The 17373-nt window shown below is 45.6% G+C and overlaps 1 protein-coding gene across 1 annotated transcript; it reads right to left on the reverse strand.

Annotated features, from left to right (window-relative positions):
* Nucleotides 1-14721: 14721 nt before the first annotated feature.
* Nucleotides 14722-16376, reverse strand: LOC136498562 (E3 ubiquitin-protein ligase PUB23-like). Its single transcript, XM_066494467.1, has one exon. It carries the CDS (start codon nucleotides 16199-16201, stop codon nucleotides 14906-14908), a length of 1296 nt encoding a protein of 431 aa, XP_066350564.1. The 5' UTR covers nucleotides 16202-16376; the 3' UTR covers nucleotides 14722-14905.
* Between the last annotated feature and the right edge of the window lie 997 nt (nucleotides 16377-17373).

A 17373-nucleotide genomic window follows, 5' to 3' on the forward strand; every position in this document is an offset into this window, starting at 1 on the left:
CATTTCTATGATTTTTGCTCTCTTTCTTCATTAATTACGTTGTCATGTCAACATTTTGCCTACGTGGCAAGTCATTTAATGAGGATAGAAATCATCATCAATGCACCATTGGGACTGCCCTTATAGAAAATATCCCTTGTGTCTCATAAGGGCAGTCCCAATGAAAGAAACTAGTAGTTTCTATAACATAGGATACTGCACCAAAAAAGTACTGTTTTCCAACCCATGGTTTCTATAAGTAATAATCATTTTGTCTTTCTCTCTCCCAACTCTATCTTCTTCCTCCAATGGGAGTGCGGCACGAGCCCCCTAGAAACTGGTGGCTTCTCCCTAATGGCGATTTCATGGTTTCTTGGTGCATTGGGTCAAGAAAAGACCTGATTTCTTCATGAGGAAACAATTCCTAGGATTTTTGCTCTTTCTTTATTAATTACGTTGTCATGTCAGCGTTTTGCCTACGTGTCAAATCATTTAATGAGGATAGAAACCATCATCAATACACCATTGGGACTGCCCTAATCTCAACCGATGTATTAATAACTAATTAATAGTTATAATTGCTACATGAGTACAAATCTAGCTTGGCGAGAATATTTTTTTTAGTGGCGAATAGTTCTTTGTGTTTGAAATATTATATTTATATATAAAATTACTACTCAGCGTTTTATATTACAGCCGCATCAATGTTCTAGTAAATTTAGGATCCTTTAAAATGTAGTAAAATTAAACCGATTCCTATATAGTTTCTATAAAACTATGGGGGTTTATATTTAGGATTGGGTACGTTCTCTTGATAAGGAGCTAGTAGTGGTGGAGTATACTACCATGGTTGGTTCATGCGTTTTCCAGACCCCGGTTGTGGTGTTTTTCGTGGGTTCATTCATTTGATTGTCCTCCTCCTCCATACAATGTGCGTGATGACAACTGACAAGCATGGCTTTTTCTCTACCCGCGCCCTTGGGTTGCTCCACCTCTCGCAGCATCAATTGCTCGTTGCCTTCACTCGTGCCATTCTTGGTGAGCTTTGCTGACCGTACCACCACCTAATATAATGGCCTAATTAGCCGGTTAGTGGTTAATTCTAATTAGGCCTTGTTTGGATGCATACGTATTCATCCTAAGCCACATGAGTTGAAGTGGATTGAAGTGGAATTAAACTAAGTTATATTCCATTCTACTCCAACACATGTGGATTGAGGTGAATACACATGCATCTAAATAAGGCCTCAGGTGGTATTGTGATGGTACGATGCTGTGAATGATGATTTAGCATTTGGATCATCGGGTTGACATCGTGAAATGCGGGGTTTTGTATATTGTGGTGGAAAGCAGTTTTTTTTATACCATAGATTTTGCTTTCAAAAAACATATCGTGGGTTGTAAAATCTGGGGATATATAAATTATAGGATTGTCACAATTAGGACTAGAAATTGTTAAAAGACCCTTCAAAGCTATGGCTAAAATTAGGAATAGTGGATCCAAACAATAGCTAAGATAAACTATCCAGTTAATAACAAGCTATATATTAATTAATTCGTTTCCCTAAGCCAAGTACTAAGATAAGACCAGTCTCAGTGAAGTTTTTTTACGTCATTGTGTCCAAGACTTCATGTGTTGAAAATAGTATAGACAAGTTTTAGCCCTACAAAACTCATTTCTTCCCATAAATCTTTCATCACCTCTTTTTATATATACCGTGCCACATCATTTAGTGTCCATGAAATCCTCACTGAGACTTGCCTAACTACAATGGCTCGACCAATAGCTCCACTAATAAAAAGCTATTAGTTGGCTTCACCTTGCTAGCAGCTAATAACCATATGTATATACTGGCTCCAAATGGATTCTAAATCTTTTGAGAGCATTATTTTAGTTATGACAAAAAGAAAAAGAACGTGGGTCTTAACTTTGCCTTTTTCATTTCAGTTGGGTGTTGAGGCTTTAGTAGTGGGACTATTCTATGGCCGGCTCTGGTAATTATGACCATGCGTGTCTCCTTTTTCACAGGAATGCCTCCTCATTGTTTACTTCACCGCCCACTTTATACTCCCATCCGTGGCAGCAGCAGTCCCTCGCTTCCTCCCTCAAAAAAATACGTACCACACTTAACATCTTTTAGGGTGTGTTTAGTTGTCCAAATTTTGGACATCCAAAAAGAACACAGCACTGTAGTGGTACTGTAGCATTTCATTTGTATTTGGTAATAATTATCCAACCGTTGACTAATTATGCTCAAAACGTTCGTCTCCCAAAGTATAACCAAACTGTGTAATTAGTTATTTTTTATCTATATTTAATACTCCATGCATGTGTTCAAAGATTTGATGTGATGTGATGTGATGGATAATCTTGCACTGTGCAAAATTTGGAGGTGCAAAGTTGGTGGAACTAAACAAGAGCTTATGTTCTTGATTGATGTTATTGCCGTATCATCTAGTATTTTGCTAGGTAAGCTAGAGCCGCTGCGAGCCGTGCCAAACGGACCCTAAATAGAACGAGTAGCTTATCTAAACAGTGTCAAGTGGCCCCGTGGCAGCATGGATGATGGGCCACAGCCCAGAGGACAAGGGACAAGACCATGTGGCTGCATGATTCTGTTCTCCGGTCCTAGAAAACAGCAGGGCTTGCAGCTAGACAGACAAACAGAAAGCCACTTTGATTGATTTGTCTCTCATCACGTGTTCATTGGTTTCAAATAGGGTTTATCAGTCAGCCAACAGTGTTTTTTTCTCACAATAAACCAGCACCAGTCAGCCTTATTAGTCCAAAAATCAACCAACGAACAGGCTGGCTGTGGTGACTTTTGTTTTCTTGGACGAGAAAAAATAATGTTGCGTGAGTAAAGTAGTGACAATTTCTTTCTCTTTTTGTAAGGCAAGCCCAAGAAATGTGCGTGTCCATCTGATCTGCTACACCGGCGACCACGCATGTAATTTCTTCTTTTTGTCGGGAAAACAACAAGACAGGGCACCAAAAATCAAATATCGAGGGAGCATTTAGCCAACCGCTTGCTACCTGGTCCATTAAACAACACAATCACTCACTCACCCTGTAGCAGTTTCAGTTAGACCCTACTAACTCCGTTTCAAATTACAAAACATTTTGATTGTGTAGCTTTTGTTATGTATTTAGATATATATTGTTTCTAGATATATAATAAAAATAATATATCTGAAAAACAAAACATCTTACAATTTGAGAGTAGCTTTTAGATGTTATCTTCGTATGCTTTCCACATGTAAGATGTGTTCTTTATTATTTATATATTATCTCTACTACCAAGAGATAGATACATGAGTTACATGTCTTATGCATTGAGACCCACAAAGAGCTTTAGCTCTTCTCCTCACACCAACTCAAAGTTTTTTTTTTGTCTCTCTTCCACGTGACACGCGCGTGGGTGGGAGAGAAGACTTAGGTAGTCTGCTTGGCCCAATGGAAATAGATAGTGGCAGGGACGATTTTGGTAGCCATTAAATTTGTTGGGTCATCGTAGGTAGTCTACTGGAGTTGATTTTCTTGCCCCCACTATCTAAATTGGGGATAGGTAGTCTTAACAAGGTAATATGTTGGAAATGCTCTAAGTATTCTGCCGGTATAAATTACTTGGAGATCGACAAACTTTATATTAGAATTGTAAAGCTCGATAAGTTTAAAGCTTTAGTTGACAGTATTTGTAATTGAGAATTTAGTTGACAGTATCTTCTTTGGCCCCGTTTGCTTGGAGGAATCTGAATAAATCTGGAAGAATTTGTAAGAGCAAAACACTGTTCTGGATGAAAAAAGAAGCGGATCAAGTCGGGTTTAAGGGCACGCGAACGGAGCCTTTAGCAGCCTGTTCGGTTGGTTGGTTCGTATCGTTGCTGGTTCATGAAGAAGTACTGCTAACTGGTTTGTGTGAGAGAAAAATACTGTTCTAGCTAAAAATTTACTATCATTTACGACAAGCCACAGCCAAATGAACACGCGGTAGGAATCCTGCACCCAAACCGGCGAGACCGTAGGTCCTCCGAGCAAACAGCAAAGGAGACGCCACAGTTCTTAAGGTCTTCAAGAGATACTCCAGCACGTTGACAAAAGACATGCAATACATGTTCAAGGTAACTTTTTTTTAAAGAGGCATGCTTGATGTCTATTGCAGTTTCTTTTGCAAGTTTCAATTCTGTAATTCCTTTTTTATTGGATATTTCAATGCATGCGCACGTTGTCCATGCCAATTCAACACTGATATTTTATATAATTTTATACGAGCTCCAAGTTTCTTACAAATATATGAATGCATGGTTATAAAACAAGGTTATGGAGTTATGGCTATCATTAGTTGTCCACCTGTATATAAAAGAACAAGAAACAAGTCGAGTCCAAAAATCTTCTTTTAACTATCCTATTTAGTAAGTTATTTGGAAATTTAGCAATCAGATATAATGGGAATTCTGAATATACAACAGCAAAAAAAAAGTCAGTCTCATGCCACTATTTTGCCTTTTAGAGAATTCAAACCACTAGAAAATCATGCTCTTTTGCTCAAAACATACCAGGGTGCTTCAACAAATATTTCTTCTTTGGGTTTGGCAGTCACTGAGATGCATAATGCAAAAGTAGAAAAGGATATCCTACTCTCTAAGCAAAACACATGGTTAAGCTGCATTCAGTTTCAAGTGTTTCAATTCCTGTATCAGCTTGATGTTCTCTGGGATCAAGAGCTCAACGACTGTGAAACATGTTATTACTCTGGCTGAGATACTATTCCTTTTCAGTGAAAATGACCTCAATCCTAATTATATATCAGAATAATGATGCATTCAACCCAGGATACTAACTAATTTAAATCTATGACACAATTTGCTCGAGAAGCTCAATGCTAAACTCACTTCAAAAGCTAACTAGCTTAATATGTAATGTGATTTAATAATTTGTAGGCCATTGTTTTGTACGTACACAGGATTTTTTTTCTTTTTTTTTCGCCTCGGCCATCTTTTCAGAAGCAAAAAAAGGGAAAAGAAGACCAACAGAGTCTCTCTTTATACTAAACAGGGGAGCATTACATGATAGGCAAAAGGTAATAGAGATCCTCTGTTTAATATTTTGCACAAATTAATTTCTCAAATACAATCTTGTTACCTCATTTTTAAAGAAACAAATTTAGCTTCTTAAAGGCTATTTCCACATCTGCCTCTATTGCTCAGTAATATACAATTTGAGTTAGAAAATCACCTCTTGCATTTCATCTCATATTTTTTTATACTAATCCTATTTGCACTGCTCATGTTAAAACAGATATATCAAAGCTATTTTAGATTCTAGAAACAGTATGTTTATCAGGTTGTGTCAATCTGTTATAGGATAAGGGACACTCAGGAAATGGTCCTGAAAATCAGTGTTTGATCCTTTTTCCTGACAACTGAAAACATATGGTACTATTATTAATGAAACAGGAGATTGCTAACTTGGCACAGATTGCAGCTCCATTTTGATCGGAAACGGAAGGAGAAAACAACTATGATAATGTGTATGAATATGTTGAGAAAATTGTCCGTTCCCAGACCAGTGAACGGTTATACTTCCTGAAGCAGTCATATAATCACGTAATGCATTTTTGGTGCAACTTATTTGGATTAAATAAGCAAGAAAAATCTATTTATCTTTGAATCAAATGTAACCACATATTGGCCATATTCACATGCTTACTAATTAAATTGATTGGTGCTAAACAAATAGAATTTCTATTAAGTAAAAGGCAAGTGAACTATGAGAAAAATATAATTATGCAATCCTTCGATGCATTTTCTTCTCCTTTTTATTCTTTTGATTGATCCAAAAAATTATTTTTTATCACTAACTTCATACCATTGTATAAAATAATTGGTTCAAGTGATTAATTCTATTCAACACTCAACAGTCCAATTAACAACGTGCAAATGTTGTGGAGCAACACCAACCTACAACTGGCACATCGAGGAAAGCCGCGCCGTATTTTTCTAGTTTGTATTTGTACTTGATTCCAAGCCACGACCCGGCCTGCACTAATACTACTCCGTGGTTACCTGACCGAACGCGCGAAATGGGCGAATAACAACAGGCGTATGTATCCCCGGAGTTTTTTTTTTAATTTTAACACTTTTTAAAACTAATTTTAAATCTAACACTGTCTGTTTTTTTTTTTAAACTAACACTTTTGACCGCGCCTATTACCATGACGCGGCGTGGCAGGGGGCTGACGTGGCGATGACCGAAAAGGTTGATGGTTGACGTGGCAGGGCCTGTCGCGCCACCCATCTTGGCGCGGTAGTGCCGCGCCACGCAGCATGATGCGGCGGTACCTGGACGGTTTAATCAGAACTTTCCGCGCCGATAGTGGAAGTTAGTCTAGGTATTGCTTGACGTAAAACTAATAGTTGATTTGTTTCTGTCTTTTATTGAATCTTTTTCACGGACGAATAGAGAATTTGATAAGCCAATGATTTTTTTCGTCTTTCATAATACGGTTAACCACTATATTAACTAATCGATTATGAAAAATTGGATTGGATTGAAACGAATATTCTTTTAAGGAAACTTATTTTTTGGCTTTTTGGCCCCATATTGTATGGTCGGCAGCGACGCGACCATGGACCTCGGCGTCGAGATACCCTGGGACTGCCGCTTCCCGAATTAGTTGCTATTTAATCTCGTCGGCAGTGCTACCGCGACGCATTGAAACGAATATAAAGCAAATAAATAAAGTTCATGCGTAAGTTGACAAGCTGCTACATAACATATTCATTGGTTTGACATAAGTTCGACATAACATAACCAACTAAGCCTGCAAGTTTCAGACGCTAATATTGATTCGACCTAACAAACTAAGACCCAGGAGTGTAAGGATCCCTCGGACGTCTCTGTCTCTTCGGATTTGTTGGCAACACATTAGGAGTGTAGTCAACGTCGGTGTGGTCACGTCGCCGGTGCGTACAGCTCATACCCTGCAAGTATATGATATGCACGATTACTTAGAATTCTTTATGATCGTTAGTTCATGTAGCCTACGTATTTAAAGAAACTACCTTTGTTAGTACCTGTGAGGCTCCTTAGGTACCAAGCGAGGCACCACCTAGCTGAGATATGTTGATCTTATCCTGCGGCCAATCGTCCCACTGGTCGTGCTGTCTGCGGAAGCTCGGGGGGTCGTCATCGTCATCCTCGGTTGCAGGGTCCTTCCCAGCGCTATGATGTGGTGGTGTACGCACCGCGGAAGTGGCACCTGTCACCAGCTGAGAAGAACTGGCTGGTGTCCTCAAAGAGACTGAAGACGTGTCACCCGATCGCGCTGTGAGTGGCGGTTCCTCATAAGGAGTGTCCATGCAGCTCAGCTTTTGAGCTAGCTTCCTGCAGCTCTTCTTCACCTTCTGCATAAATAGACGTTAAAGTTAGTACATTTCTCAAATGCATATACACTAAAGAAACATTTTCGGAACGGACAAGTTTATGTTTACCTCCATAAAAGCCTCGAAAACGCCTGGCCCCTGCACTCTACACTCGTGAAGCCAGAACGCTGCTTCGTTGGACAACCTCAACAATTGTGTCGCCTGGATACAGAAACGTGGATGAATAGTTTTAGTATACATACTTAATATCAAATGGATAACAAATTATACCATTCAAATATCTTACCACGCATCTTTGTAGCGGGGCTCTCTGTAGCTGTGTGTCCTCTCTAGTGGCAACGTCATACACATCTTCGATCACATCTTCCTCTGAGTCCTCGTCAATCGTCTCCTCAGTGTACGGGGGCTTAATATGTGTCCTCGTAGACCTATGAAGCCACCGCAGGTACTTGTCGAAGGTGTGCTGGTCGTGTGGAGGACCCGCATGGACTGGCTGCCGTTCTCCTGGTCTCCCACAAGTGGATGTGCGCATTGTGTGTCATGCGCCAATCTTGGTCTTGTACCTCTTCCTGCAGTCATACCTGCAATAAAACGATGTTAGTTGTACCACACACATATCTGAATATAGCTTTGTTATTAATCGATAACGCACCCATGCAATCCTTGGTTGGTGGAGTAAAGCGGTGGTGGGTAGCCTATTATTCTTCCAAACTATCTGCAGACCCTGATGGACAAGTGAATCTCGACCAGCGATACTCCTCTGACTCGTCCCTAGTGATAGGACTAAGATAGTACTGGAGCTCCGGAGCATCCCAAGGACACCAATGCGCCTGGACATTTCGTAATTGAGTTAGATTATGATATAGTGTACATCGAACAAGATACATGTATGATAGTAAAGAGAGCGTAACCTGATGCTGTGTCAAGACGTCAAGACCATCTGTGTACTTCCTGTACTTGCGCCTCGCATTTCTTCTAACTAACTCTGATTTCATCCAGATATACAGAGCTGTAGGAAGTGTATCCTACCTGTTCTATTGCTACATTGAACACGATAATGAATTAGCCATTAATAAACTCATCATATGTAACCATATTGAAGAATATAATGAACCGAAGTACTTACCGGTAAACCAGTATTAAGGGGCCTCACAATGGGCCATCGTTCCTAACACCAAATTTGGAGTAGGTACGAGCAACCCCTAAGGTTCGTATACCCTGAGGTGCAACGGCAGGCAACGCATAGCTGTCGATATGTCCATGTCAGGACTATGCCGCCCCAGCTGTACGCCGCTATGTTCTCCTACGGCTGGCGTAGTATGTCAAGGAAGATCCAGTTGATGGTGTTGCCTGAGGCGTCTAGGAAGAGAAAAGCACCAAGAAAGTGCTAGAGCCACACTCGAGTGAACCTGTCGATCTGAACCTCCTCAGCCTATGGGTCCAAGTAATCAAAGCGCTCTGTGATCCAGGACAACGAACCACGAGAACTTTTCCTGAAATTGACCAAAGAAAATAAGACCCGATGGCTGTAAGGAAGCAATGCAAGTATTAAATAGCCTTGAATTTCTCACTTATTTTTCTTGGAAGCCTCGTCATCCGATGAAAGAAAGCCAGTAAACTGAGCCACCAGCTCTCTTTAGTGATCGTTGTCAACTATCCTTGTCATTGAAAGTCCCCCCAACCGAAGGCCAAAAATAGCCTTCACGTCCTGCATGGTCAAGATCATCTCGCCACAAGGTAGGTGGAACGTGTGGGTCTCAGGCCTCCACCTGTTATAAGAATAGAACGACTGTTAGTTGCCTCAAATTTGTTACAAGAATATTTACGTACAAATAAGGCACTCGTACCTATCTACAACTGCAGTAAGTAGTGCTGGGTCAAGGAACGGAAGACCGTAGTTGACAACATGGATAATCTCGAGGAAACTGGCGCGCCGTATGTACGGCGCGTAATGATCATCCCACTGGTGCGCCCTGGTGTGCGTGCGGGGTCTCAAAGGAGGCAAGGCCACATCTGCGTCGTTGTCACTCAAGATGTGTGCTCGGTGCTGGCCATCGTACTCTACCTCAAGAATAGGGTACACTGGGTGCTGCGTGGGAGGGGCTATCCTGTTACAAATTGATAAATAAAGGGTTAGAGTATTCAAATTAATAAAATTCAAATTAACGTTATGTAGCATTGCAAAATTTAAACTGCTTGTTATGCAATACGAACATAATATTAAAGCACATGTATATATTCAAAGTAACATTAACAGATATATTAAACAACTTCACTAGGAATATAAGCATTTGACGAAACTTCGTACTACAACACACAACCTCAATCCTAAAAACTAAATAACTAACTATAAACTAAATAATAAATACCTAACTATCCAAACTATACCACAACACACAACCTCAAACCTAAAAACTACCCACCTAAATCACAAACAAATTCACTAACCTAACTATCCTAAATCACTAACTATCATAAATCAATAACAATTCTAAAACCCTAACTACCCTAGATCACTAACTATCCTAAATTAATAATAATCAAAATAGCATGAAATCGAGAGGGAGATACCTTGGTAGGAGCGGGCGGCCTTGACACGTTGGCATTCGTGGCGCGGCCAGCGCGGGCGCTGCGCGGCGGGAGTGGGATGGCGTGCGTACGGGCGGGCGGGCTCGCTCGCGATATTTATCTGGCCCTGCCGCGCCATGCTGCGTGGCGCGGCAGGCCCTGCCACGTCAACCGTCAACCTTTTCGGTCGTCGCCACGTCAGCCTTCTGCCGCGCCACCATGGCGCGGCTGCGCCATGGCAACAGACACGGCTAAAAGTGTTAGTTTTGAAAAAAAAACAGACAGTGTTAGATTTAAAATTAGTTTTCAAAAAGTGTTAAATTTAAAAAGAAATTCCCCATGGACCAGGCCAACGATATGGGCCCTCCAAATATTCCTTTTTTATTTGGGCCTTGACAGCGGGAATAGCAGCTACCTCTAATCTGTGCGTGTTGGGCCGACCTCCCGCAGAATGTACTAGTCTCTCGGTTTAAGTCCATAGCCCATTGCTGTACGTTGCATTACTGCAGTAAGCAAACGAACATCTTACGGTGGGTCTAATTTTGCTGTATGTTGGAGTCGTCTATCTAGGCTCGGGCTCTCTTACGGTGGGTCTAATTTTGCTGTATGTGAAAGCTAGACTTGTGGGAGCCCAGGATATAGATTCGATGATCACGTCATATGTTTCAATACGTCTTGGAATTAGGCTATGTACTTTTTCTGCCTAATGAGTAAAATGCACCCTGGGCCCTTAAACTTTTAGGACATTCCTATCTGGGTCCTCAAACTAAAAAAGCGACTATCTAGGTCCCTCATCTATTGCCGTCGTGCACCAGAGGTCCAAAACCAGCCACGCAAGCACCAACATCCGACGTGGCACGCCACGGTGGCAGCTGAACACTGTGCCCGTGCCACATTCTAAAAAAAACCCTCACACTTTTGGAGGACGCCGTTTCAGAGAGAGGAAGGGGAACGGAGGGCGAAGGTGATGCGACTGCGGCACTCGACGCAGCGGGAAAGCAGAGCACCGGCCGTGACCTCGCCGGGAAGGGATTCGCCGGCGGCGTCCTGGCTGTGAGATTAGCAGCACCGTGCTCCGCGAGCTCCGGCCATCACGGATCGAGGTGGATCCCAGCACCGTGCTCCGCGAGCTCTGACCGTCACGAATCGCGGTGGATCCCAGCACCGTGCTCCGTGAGCTCTGGCCGAGCCTGAACGACGATAGAAGCCGTTGGAACCGGCCGCTCATCTCGCTAGCACCGCGGTCAGCGACGTTACTGCTACCGTCATCGCCTCCTTGGTCAGCGCCCTCCCCCGAGCTGCCAGCAGCAGTAGCCTCCTTGGTCTACAGCTTTCGGCCGATGCCGTGATGGGCTCCTGCGCGGCCATGGAGAAGGAGCGCGTGATGGGCTCCTGCACGGCGGCGCCGGTCTTGGTAGGGAACCTATAGGAGCTCCCGTACCCGACCCTCGCCGTGGCCACACCGCGCATCGCCGCCGAGCAGCAGGAGGTCCCGTCCCCGGGCGTGAACTCGCGCTCCGTTTCCACGGCGTGGAGGGCCTGCGTGGCCTCATGCGTGGCCACGTGCACATGGCCGCCACGTTCGAGGCCTTGGTTGGAGCCTCTTGTCGTCACTTCCTCCGTGCCCTTGAGCCATCGATCTCCTCATTGGCGCCATGTGCAGAGAGGTGGCTGCCTCCTGGCCCATCGCCGTCTCCTGGCTTGTTAGCTTGCACGTGAGCATGTACGTGCAAATACACATGCACCTGCATGCATGTAGCTCAACGCACTTCGGCGTCGTGGTGACGGGTTGATGGCGTGCATGTTGACAGTTGAGCCGGTCGACCCCGCACCCCCTGTGCATTCCTGTTGCAGGCCTCGAGTAGATGCATCTTGCATCTCCAGTGCTCCCTCGGTGCAGATCAACTTTCCGGTGTGACGACGTCCATTCCTTCTCCTTGCTCCTAGATAGATGGCGCCGAAGCATGAGCTTCACGTGTGGCCATGGCAGCCTCGACTTGGATGTTTTGCCGAACGGGACGAAAGGAGCCGCGGCGGCGCTGGCAGACGACGGGAAGCTCTTGTCCGACCAGCACACTCTCTTGCGGCGAAACGTGCCCGTGCTCGCGTGCCCGACTGAGGCAGCACCGGAGCCAGAATCGAGCGCGCGGCACAGTTGAGGCACCACGGCGCCAGCCTCCTGCGCCTGGTTAGGCCGCGCGGCATCCGAGGACGCGAGGTCGGCCAGCATGGCCATGGCCCGCTCACGGATGTCCCCGCCACCACCGGCGGCGGAGTCGAGCAGCACCGCCACCACGAAGGCAGCCGCGGCTGTGGAGGACGGCGGCAGCGTCGACGCGGCGAGCGCGACAGCAATCTAGGCGGCGACGTTGAAGCCGGGGGGTGTCGGGGAGGAGATTGGGTAGAGAGAGGATGGACTTGGGAGTGAGAAAGAAAAAGAAAACGGGGGGTTTTTGAGAATGTGGCACGGGCCCCAGTGTTCAGCTGCCATCGTGGTGTGCCACGTCGGATGTTGGTGCTTGCGTGGCTAGTTTTGGACCTCTTGTGCACGGCGGCAATAGATGAGGGATCTAGATAGTCACTTTTTTTTTGTTTGAGGACGCAGATGGGAATGCCCTAAAAGTTTAAGGATTCATGGTGCATTTTACTCTGGCCTAATTAACTTGTATGTATACTGTGCTGTGCTGTGCGTGTCCGAGTCACATGTTGGATATGAAGGATTTTTCTCTTTTTTCCGCTATTATTATGTCTCACGAGAATTAACGCGAAGACTGTTTAGAGCTTATGTAATTAACAAACACTAGTATTATGCTACTTACCTATCGATCAGTTTTCCAATTTTTCTGCAGCACGCATTGCACTAGCTATGGATATCCACCCGCCAATCTCATCAGGTATGGTACAGGCAGGGACGGAGACAGGGCCAGACGGCCAGTAGTGTTGGTTGCCAGTCCGGGACAACACCAAAGGTCGACAATGAAATATCTTATATGTGTTCCTCTAGCTGCTCCTCGCTACTATCTTATACACGGAATTCAGATATGTTAAGACTAATAGTGTAGTTAACACCGTACCCTCCTTTGGGTAGTTCTGGTAGCATCATATTGCAAAGACTTTATCAATCACAAGATACTCCGTATGCTTGATCTGTCTCTCACACACATATGCTTATTATTTCACCTCTCCTATATCTCAGGTACTTGATTTCAACATACAATTTTGTCATTATTTGGTTATAGGAAAAAATGTTCATTATCTCTTGTGAGTTGTCCTTTCGATTGTACTAGTTATCTCTTGTGAGTTGTTGCATGAAAACTCAAAAAAAAAAAATCAGACGCCTGAGAACTATAACAAGTCCCTTATTATTTACAAAGATGTGTGTGCGTGCGAGTTTAAAATGCAGGAATCAAGGGCAGATCTACGTACAAGGTATGCTAGGTATGCACCGGCATACCCTGCAGTCCAGCCCATCACGATACATTAATCTATTTGTGAAAATATCTTGACGCTTCGCCTACCCTGCCTCGCAACTTGCGAGTCACGATCCCATCCAAGCCGCCGCACCCGTGCCTACCGTCCTCGTCGTCCGGCTGCATGGTAACAAAGCCAGCAGCCCAGCATCCACCGAGAGCCTCAGATTCGGCCATGCCGGCAGCGGAGGCGGAGTCCGATCAAAGTCGCACCAAGCTTTACAGTACAGATGCTAATTGGTGTTAATTAGGTCTGGATCAGGATTTGGGTACAAGACAATACTTAATTGACAACTAGACCAAGAAGCTGCAATAATTCCAATGCTAGTACTTTGGCAAGCATATGCTTGCGAATCTGACAGGTAATATCTTTGCGATGTCTTGACCTGATCTTATCACTTTTCTAAGAAATTTGCCTAATTAATTACCTATAATTAATTTGTGTATATCATGGAGACCCGTAAGATTACTTATCATTATTTGTGTATATCACCAAACATCAGTACTCCCTCCGTACTAAAAAAAATGAAGTCGTTTTGGACAAGGCTTGGGTCAAACATTGGGAATATAAATTATGAATAACTTTTAAGTTGTTGAGTTTGGAAATGTGAAAATCATATGTATAGATTTGTCTAGAAAAATACTTTCACAAAAATTTACATATATCACTTTTTGATAAATATTTTTATAAAAATAAGTAGTCAAAGTTATGTTTTGGAGATCGTGTCGCTGTCCAAAACGATTTCATTTTTTAGTACGAAGGGAGTATATGATACTCATGTCATGTATGTATTATAGTCGTAGCAGACTACATCATGTGGTTCTATGAACTATGATTCTATCATCCCGATCGCATGTGATTTACATTGCTTTTTTAGAATTGTTCACTTATGAAGAGGGACAATCATATTTGACATCTCTTATAGAAAGCATGCTTAAAATGTTAGAAAATAGCATTGTAAGTTTTTTATTCTCTTTCATGCCTCGTTTTAAATTACCAGTATGGTGTTAAACTATTCATATTGTAATATGTGAAAGCTTCCAACTTAATCTTTAAATTTAAGACTTATTATATTATTTAGTGCATGCATACCGAATTATGCTGTAAATTATGTGATCTTTTATCAATTTGGTAAATGAGTTTACCGAATGTATATGAAATTTTCTGTGCGGCATACCTTTAGGTAAAATCGTAAATCCGCCACCGGCATGAATGTGTGTGTATTTGGGCGTACAAGCGTCTATGTTATTATTACGTTTTGAGTGGGAAAAAATCAAGCTAACGGCAACAAATCTACAATAATAACATAGTAGGGGAAAAAATCTCTGCTTAAATTCTGTTCCTCTTTGTACAACTACACCCTTCTTTCAAAAGGCGGAAAAAAGATGGATCAATCCAATAGCAAGAGTTTCCTCCGCAAGACCGCAATGGATGCATGCATGGTCGAGCACGTCCCCATTGCATGGAGATCCGTCAATGGTGTATTGGCGTGCTGCTGCTGCTAGCAAGGGTACACGGCCTGGAGGTGGTGATGCAAGCACGGCGAGGTCCGCCACGCCCTCGCATGCAGCCGGAGCGTCTCGCGCGCCCGCTCCCTCGTCCTCTCGGCGTACTGCTCCGACTGCGCCACCAAGCACAGCGTCGCCACGACGCCGGCCTGCGCCATCTCCTGCACCACCGCCGCCGTGGCCGCGTGCCTCGCCACGGACCGCAGCACCCTCACCGCCTTGTCCGTGGCCACCTCCGACACCCTCAGCGCCTTCCTGCCCACGGCCGCCACCCCTGCGGCGTGCGCCACCAGGTCGGCGCGCCCCTCCGCGCACCCGCACAGGCGCTCCAGCGCTGCAAGGACGAGCTCGCACGCGCGGCGCTCCGCCCCGTCGTCGAAGAGCATGTCGACGAGCACGGGAACCGCGCCGGCGTCCACCGCCTTGACGCGGTTGCGGCCCCACGCCAACGTGCGCATGAGCACGTGCAGCGCCGCCTTGGTCGCGGACCTGGAGACGGCCGGCCTGTCGCGGAGCAGCTCCACGGCCTCCCTGAACGCCTGCTCCGGGAGGGACACCAGCCTGCTGGGCGGCAGGGCGGCCGTGACGCGCTCCAGGAGCAGCGCCGCGCGCGCCCTGGACGCGGCGCTGGACCGCTGCAGCGCGGAGACGAGCGCGGAGACCAGCGCGTCGTTCGTCTCGGCGACGCGGCGCAGGCACTGCTCCGGGACCTGGAGCGAGGAGATGACCTCGAGCGCCTCGTCGCGGACGGCGGCGGCTGTGCCTTCTGACTTGGCGTTGGCGGACGCCGCGAACACCGCGGCCAGGACGTCCACCGCGCCGGGGACGACGGCGACGAGCTTCCGGTTGCGGTCGCTCTCGGCCGCCACGTCCCTGAGCTCGCGCAGCGCGGCGAGGAGCTGCTGCTGCGGCTGCGGCGCCGATGAACCGGTGGTGGCGGCGGCGTGGACCCGCGAGACCAGCGTTGCGACGGCGGCGCGGTCGGCGCGGGGCTTGGGCGTGTGGACGCGGTCGACGCCGTCGGCGGCGTGGAGAGCGCACCAGGACTGGATGAGGCGGCGCATCGTGTGGTTGGGCGTGGGGTCGCAGTCCGCCGGCACGGGCTGGTTGGTGAGCGGGCAGGTGGCGGCGGTGAGGAGCCAGCTCTCGATGCCGTCGCGGTCGTAGGTGATGCCGGTGGGGAGCGTGACGGGGTCCCGCATGATGGCCAGCGAGATGGGGCACAGGAAGTAGCAGGGCACCTCCACCTCCACCTGCACCTCCACCTGCAGCTGCGGCTCCTCCTCCATTGCTATTGCTAACAACAGCGACGACGCGATCGAGCTACAAGCAATGGCGTTCGCTGTCTTCTTCTTCTTCTTCTTCTTCTTGCTGGTGACGACAGAGCAGAGCTAGCTGTGGTGTTGGAGAGTAGAGGAGGCAGACCGAGAGCGGTGGATGATCGGAGAAGAGACCAGGGGGAGAGAGGAGGGATTCAAAGACGTGTGCGAGTCCACACGGCGACGAGCACGAGCGTGAGGTGACCGAATATTGAAGATAGACACCGATATGAATATGAGAGTCCATGCTGGATCGGTAGCTCAGTGGTTGGTGCTCGCCTTCTACGAAAGAGACGTCTCCATTATTTATTTTATAATTCTCTATGAATTGAATCATCCGAAATCATCCAAAATCTGATCAGCCGAACATACGGAATTTTTTAACCAATAAAAAGTTTGAACCTTCCTTGGTCGTCTACAGTATACTCCAAATAATTTCAAGTTTAATTAAATTTATATACAAAATATACTAATATTTAGGGCAGCTCTAGCGCCCGGTGCAGACGCCCGCGGCTACTGCACGCCCGCACTGCTTCCCACGCCCGCAGCCGCGCAACGCTTCATTCCTCCGCTTCCCACACGCAAGCACGGCGCCCCAGCAATTGAAGTAGGGGTTGTGGCAGGTAAGTCATGTTGCAACATGTACGACACCCGATCTACTTTTGAAGCATCCAGATGAAACTTTTGCAACATGCGTCTGAAACAAAACACTTGCATACATATGTATGAAACATACGCAACATTTAAATAAAAACACTTGCAACATAGGTATGAAAAAACAGATGAAACAATTAAAACAAACGCTTGCAACATATGTGTATAGCCTTGCAACGTACGTGTATAGCCTTGCAACATATGCAATATCCCGATCTACTTTTGCAACATCTATACAAAACACTTGGAACATACCTCTGAAACATCTGCAACAATTGAAACATACGTTTGCAACATAGGAGGAAGAGAACGAGGCCGGTCGATTCCGTCCGTCAGGGTGGGATCGAGCCGGTGGCATGCGAGCACCACCATCACCGGCCGCGCATGTTGACACCAAAAATTGGTTCGAAAAGAAAAGACCCCAAGGTCGAGATTAGTCAAAAGAAAGCCGAGACCTTCAATCAAATCGGCTAACCAGGTTGCCAGAT

Source organism: Miscanthus floridulus, chromosome 12 (assembly GCF_019320115.1).
Source record: "Miscanthus floridulus cultivar M001 chromosome 12, ASM1932011v1, whole genome shotgun sequence".
Lineage (NCBI taxonomy): Eukaryota > Viridiplantae > Streptophyta > Magnoliopsida > Poales > Poaceae > Miscanthus > Miscanthus floridulus.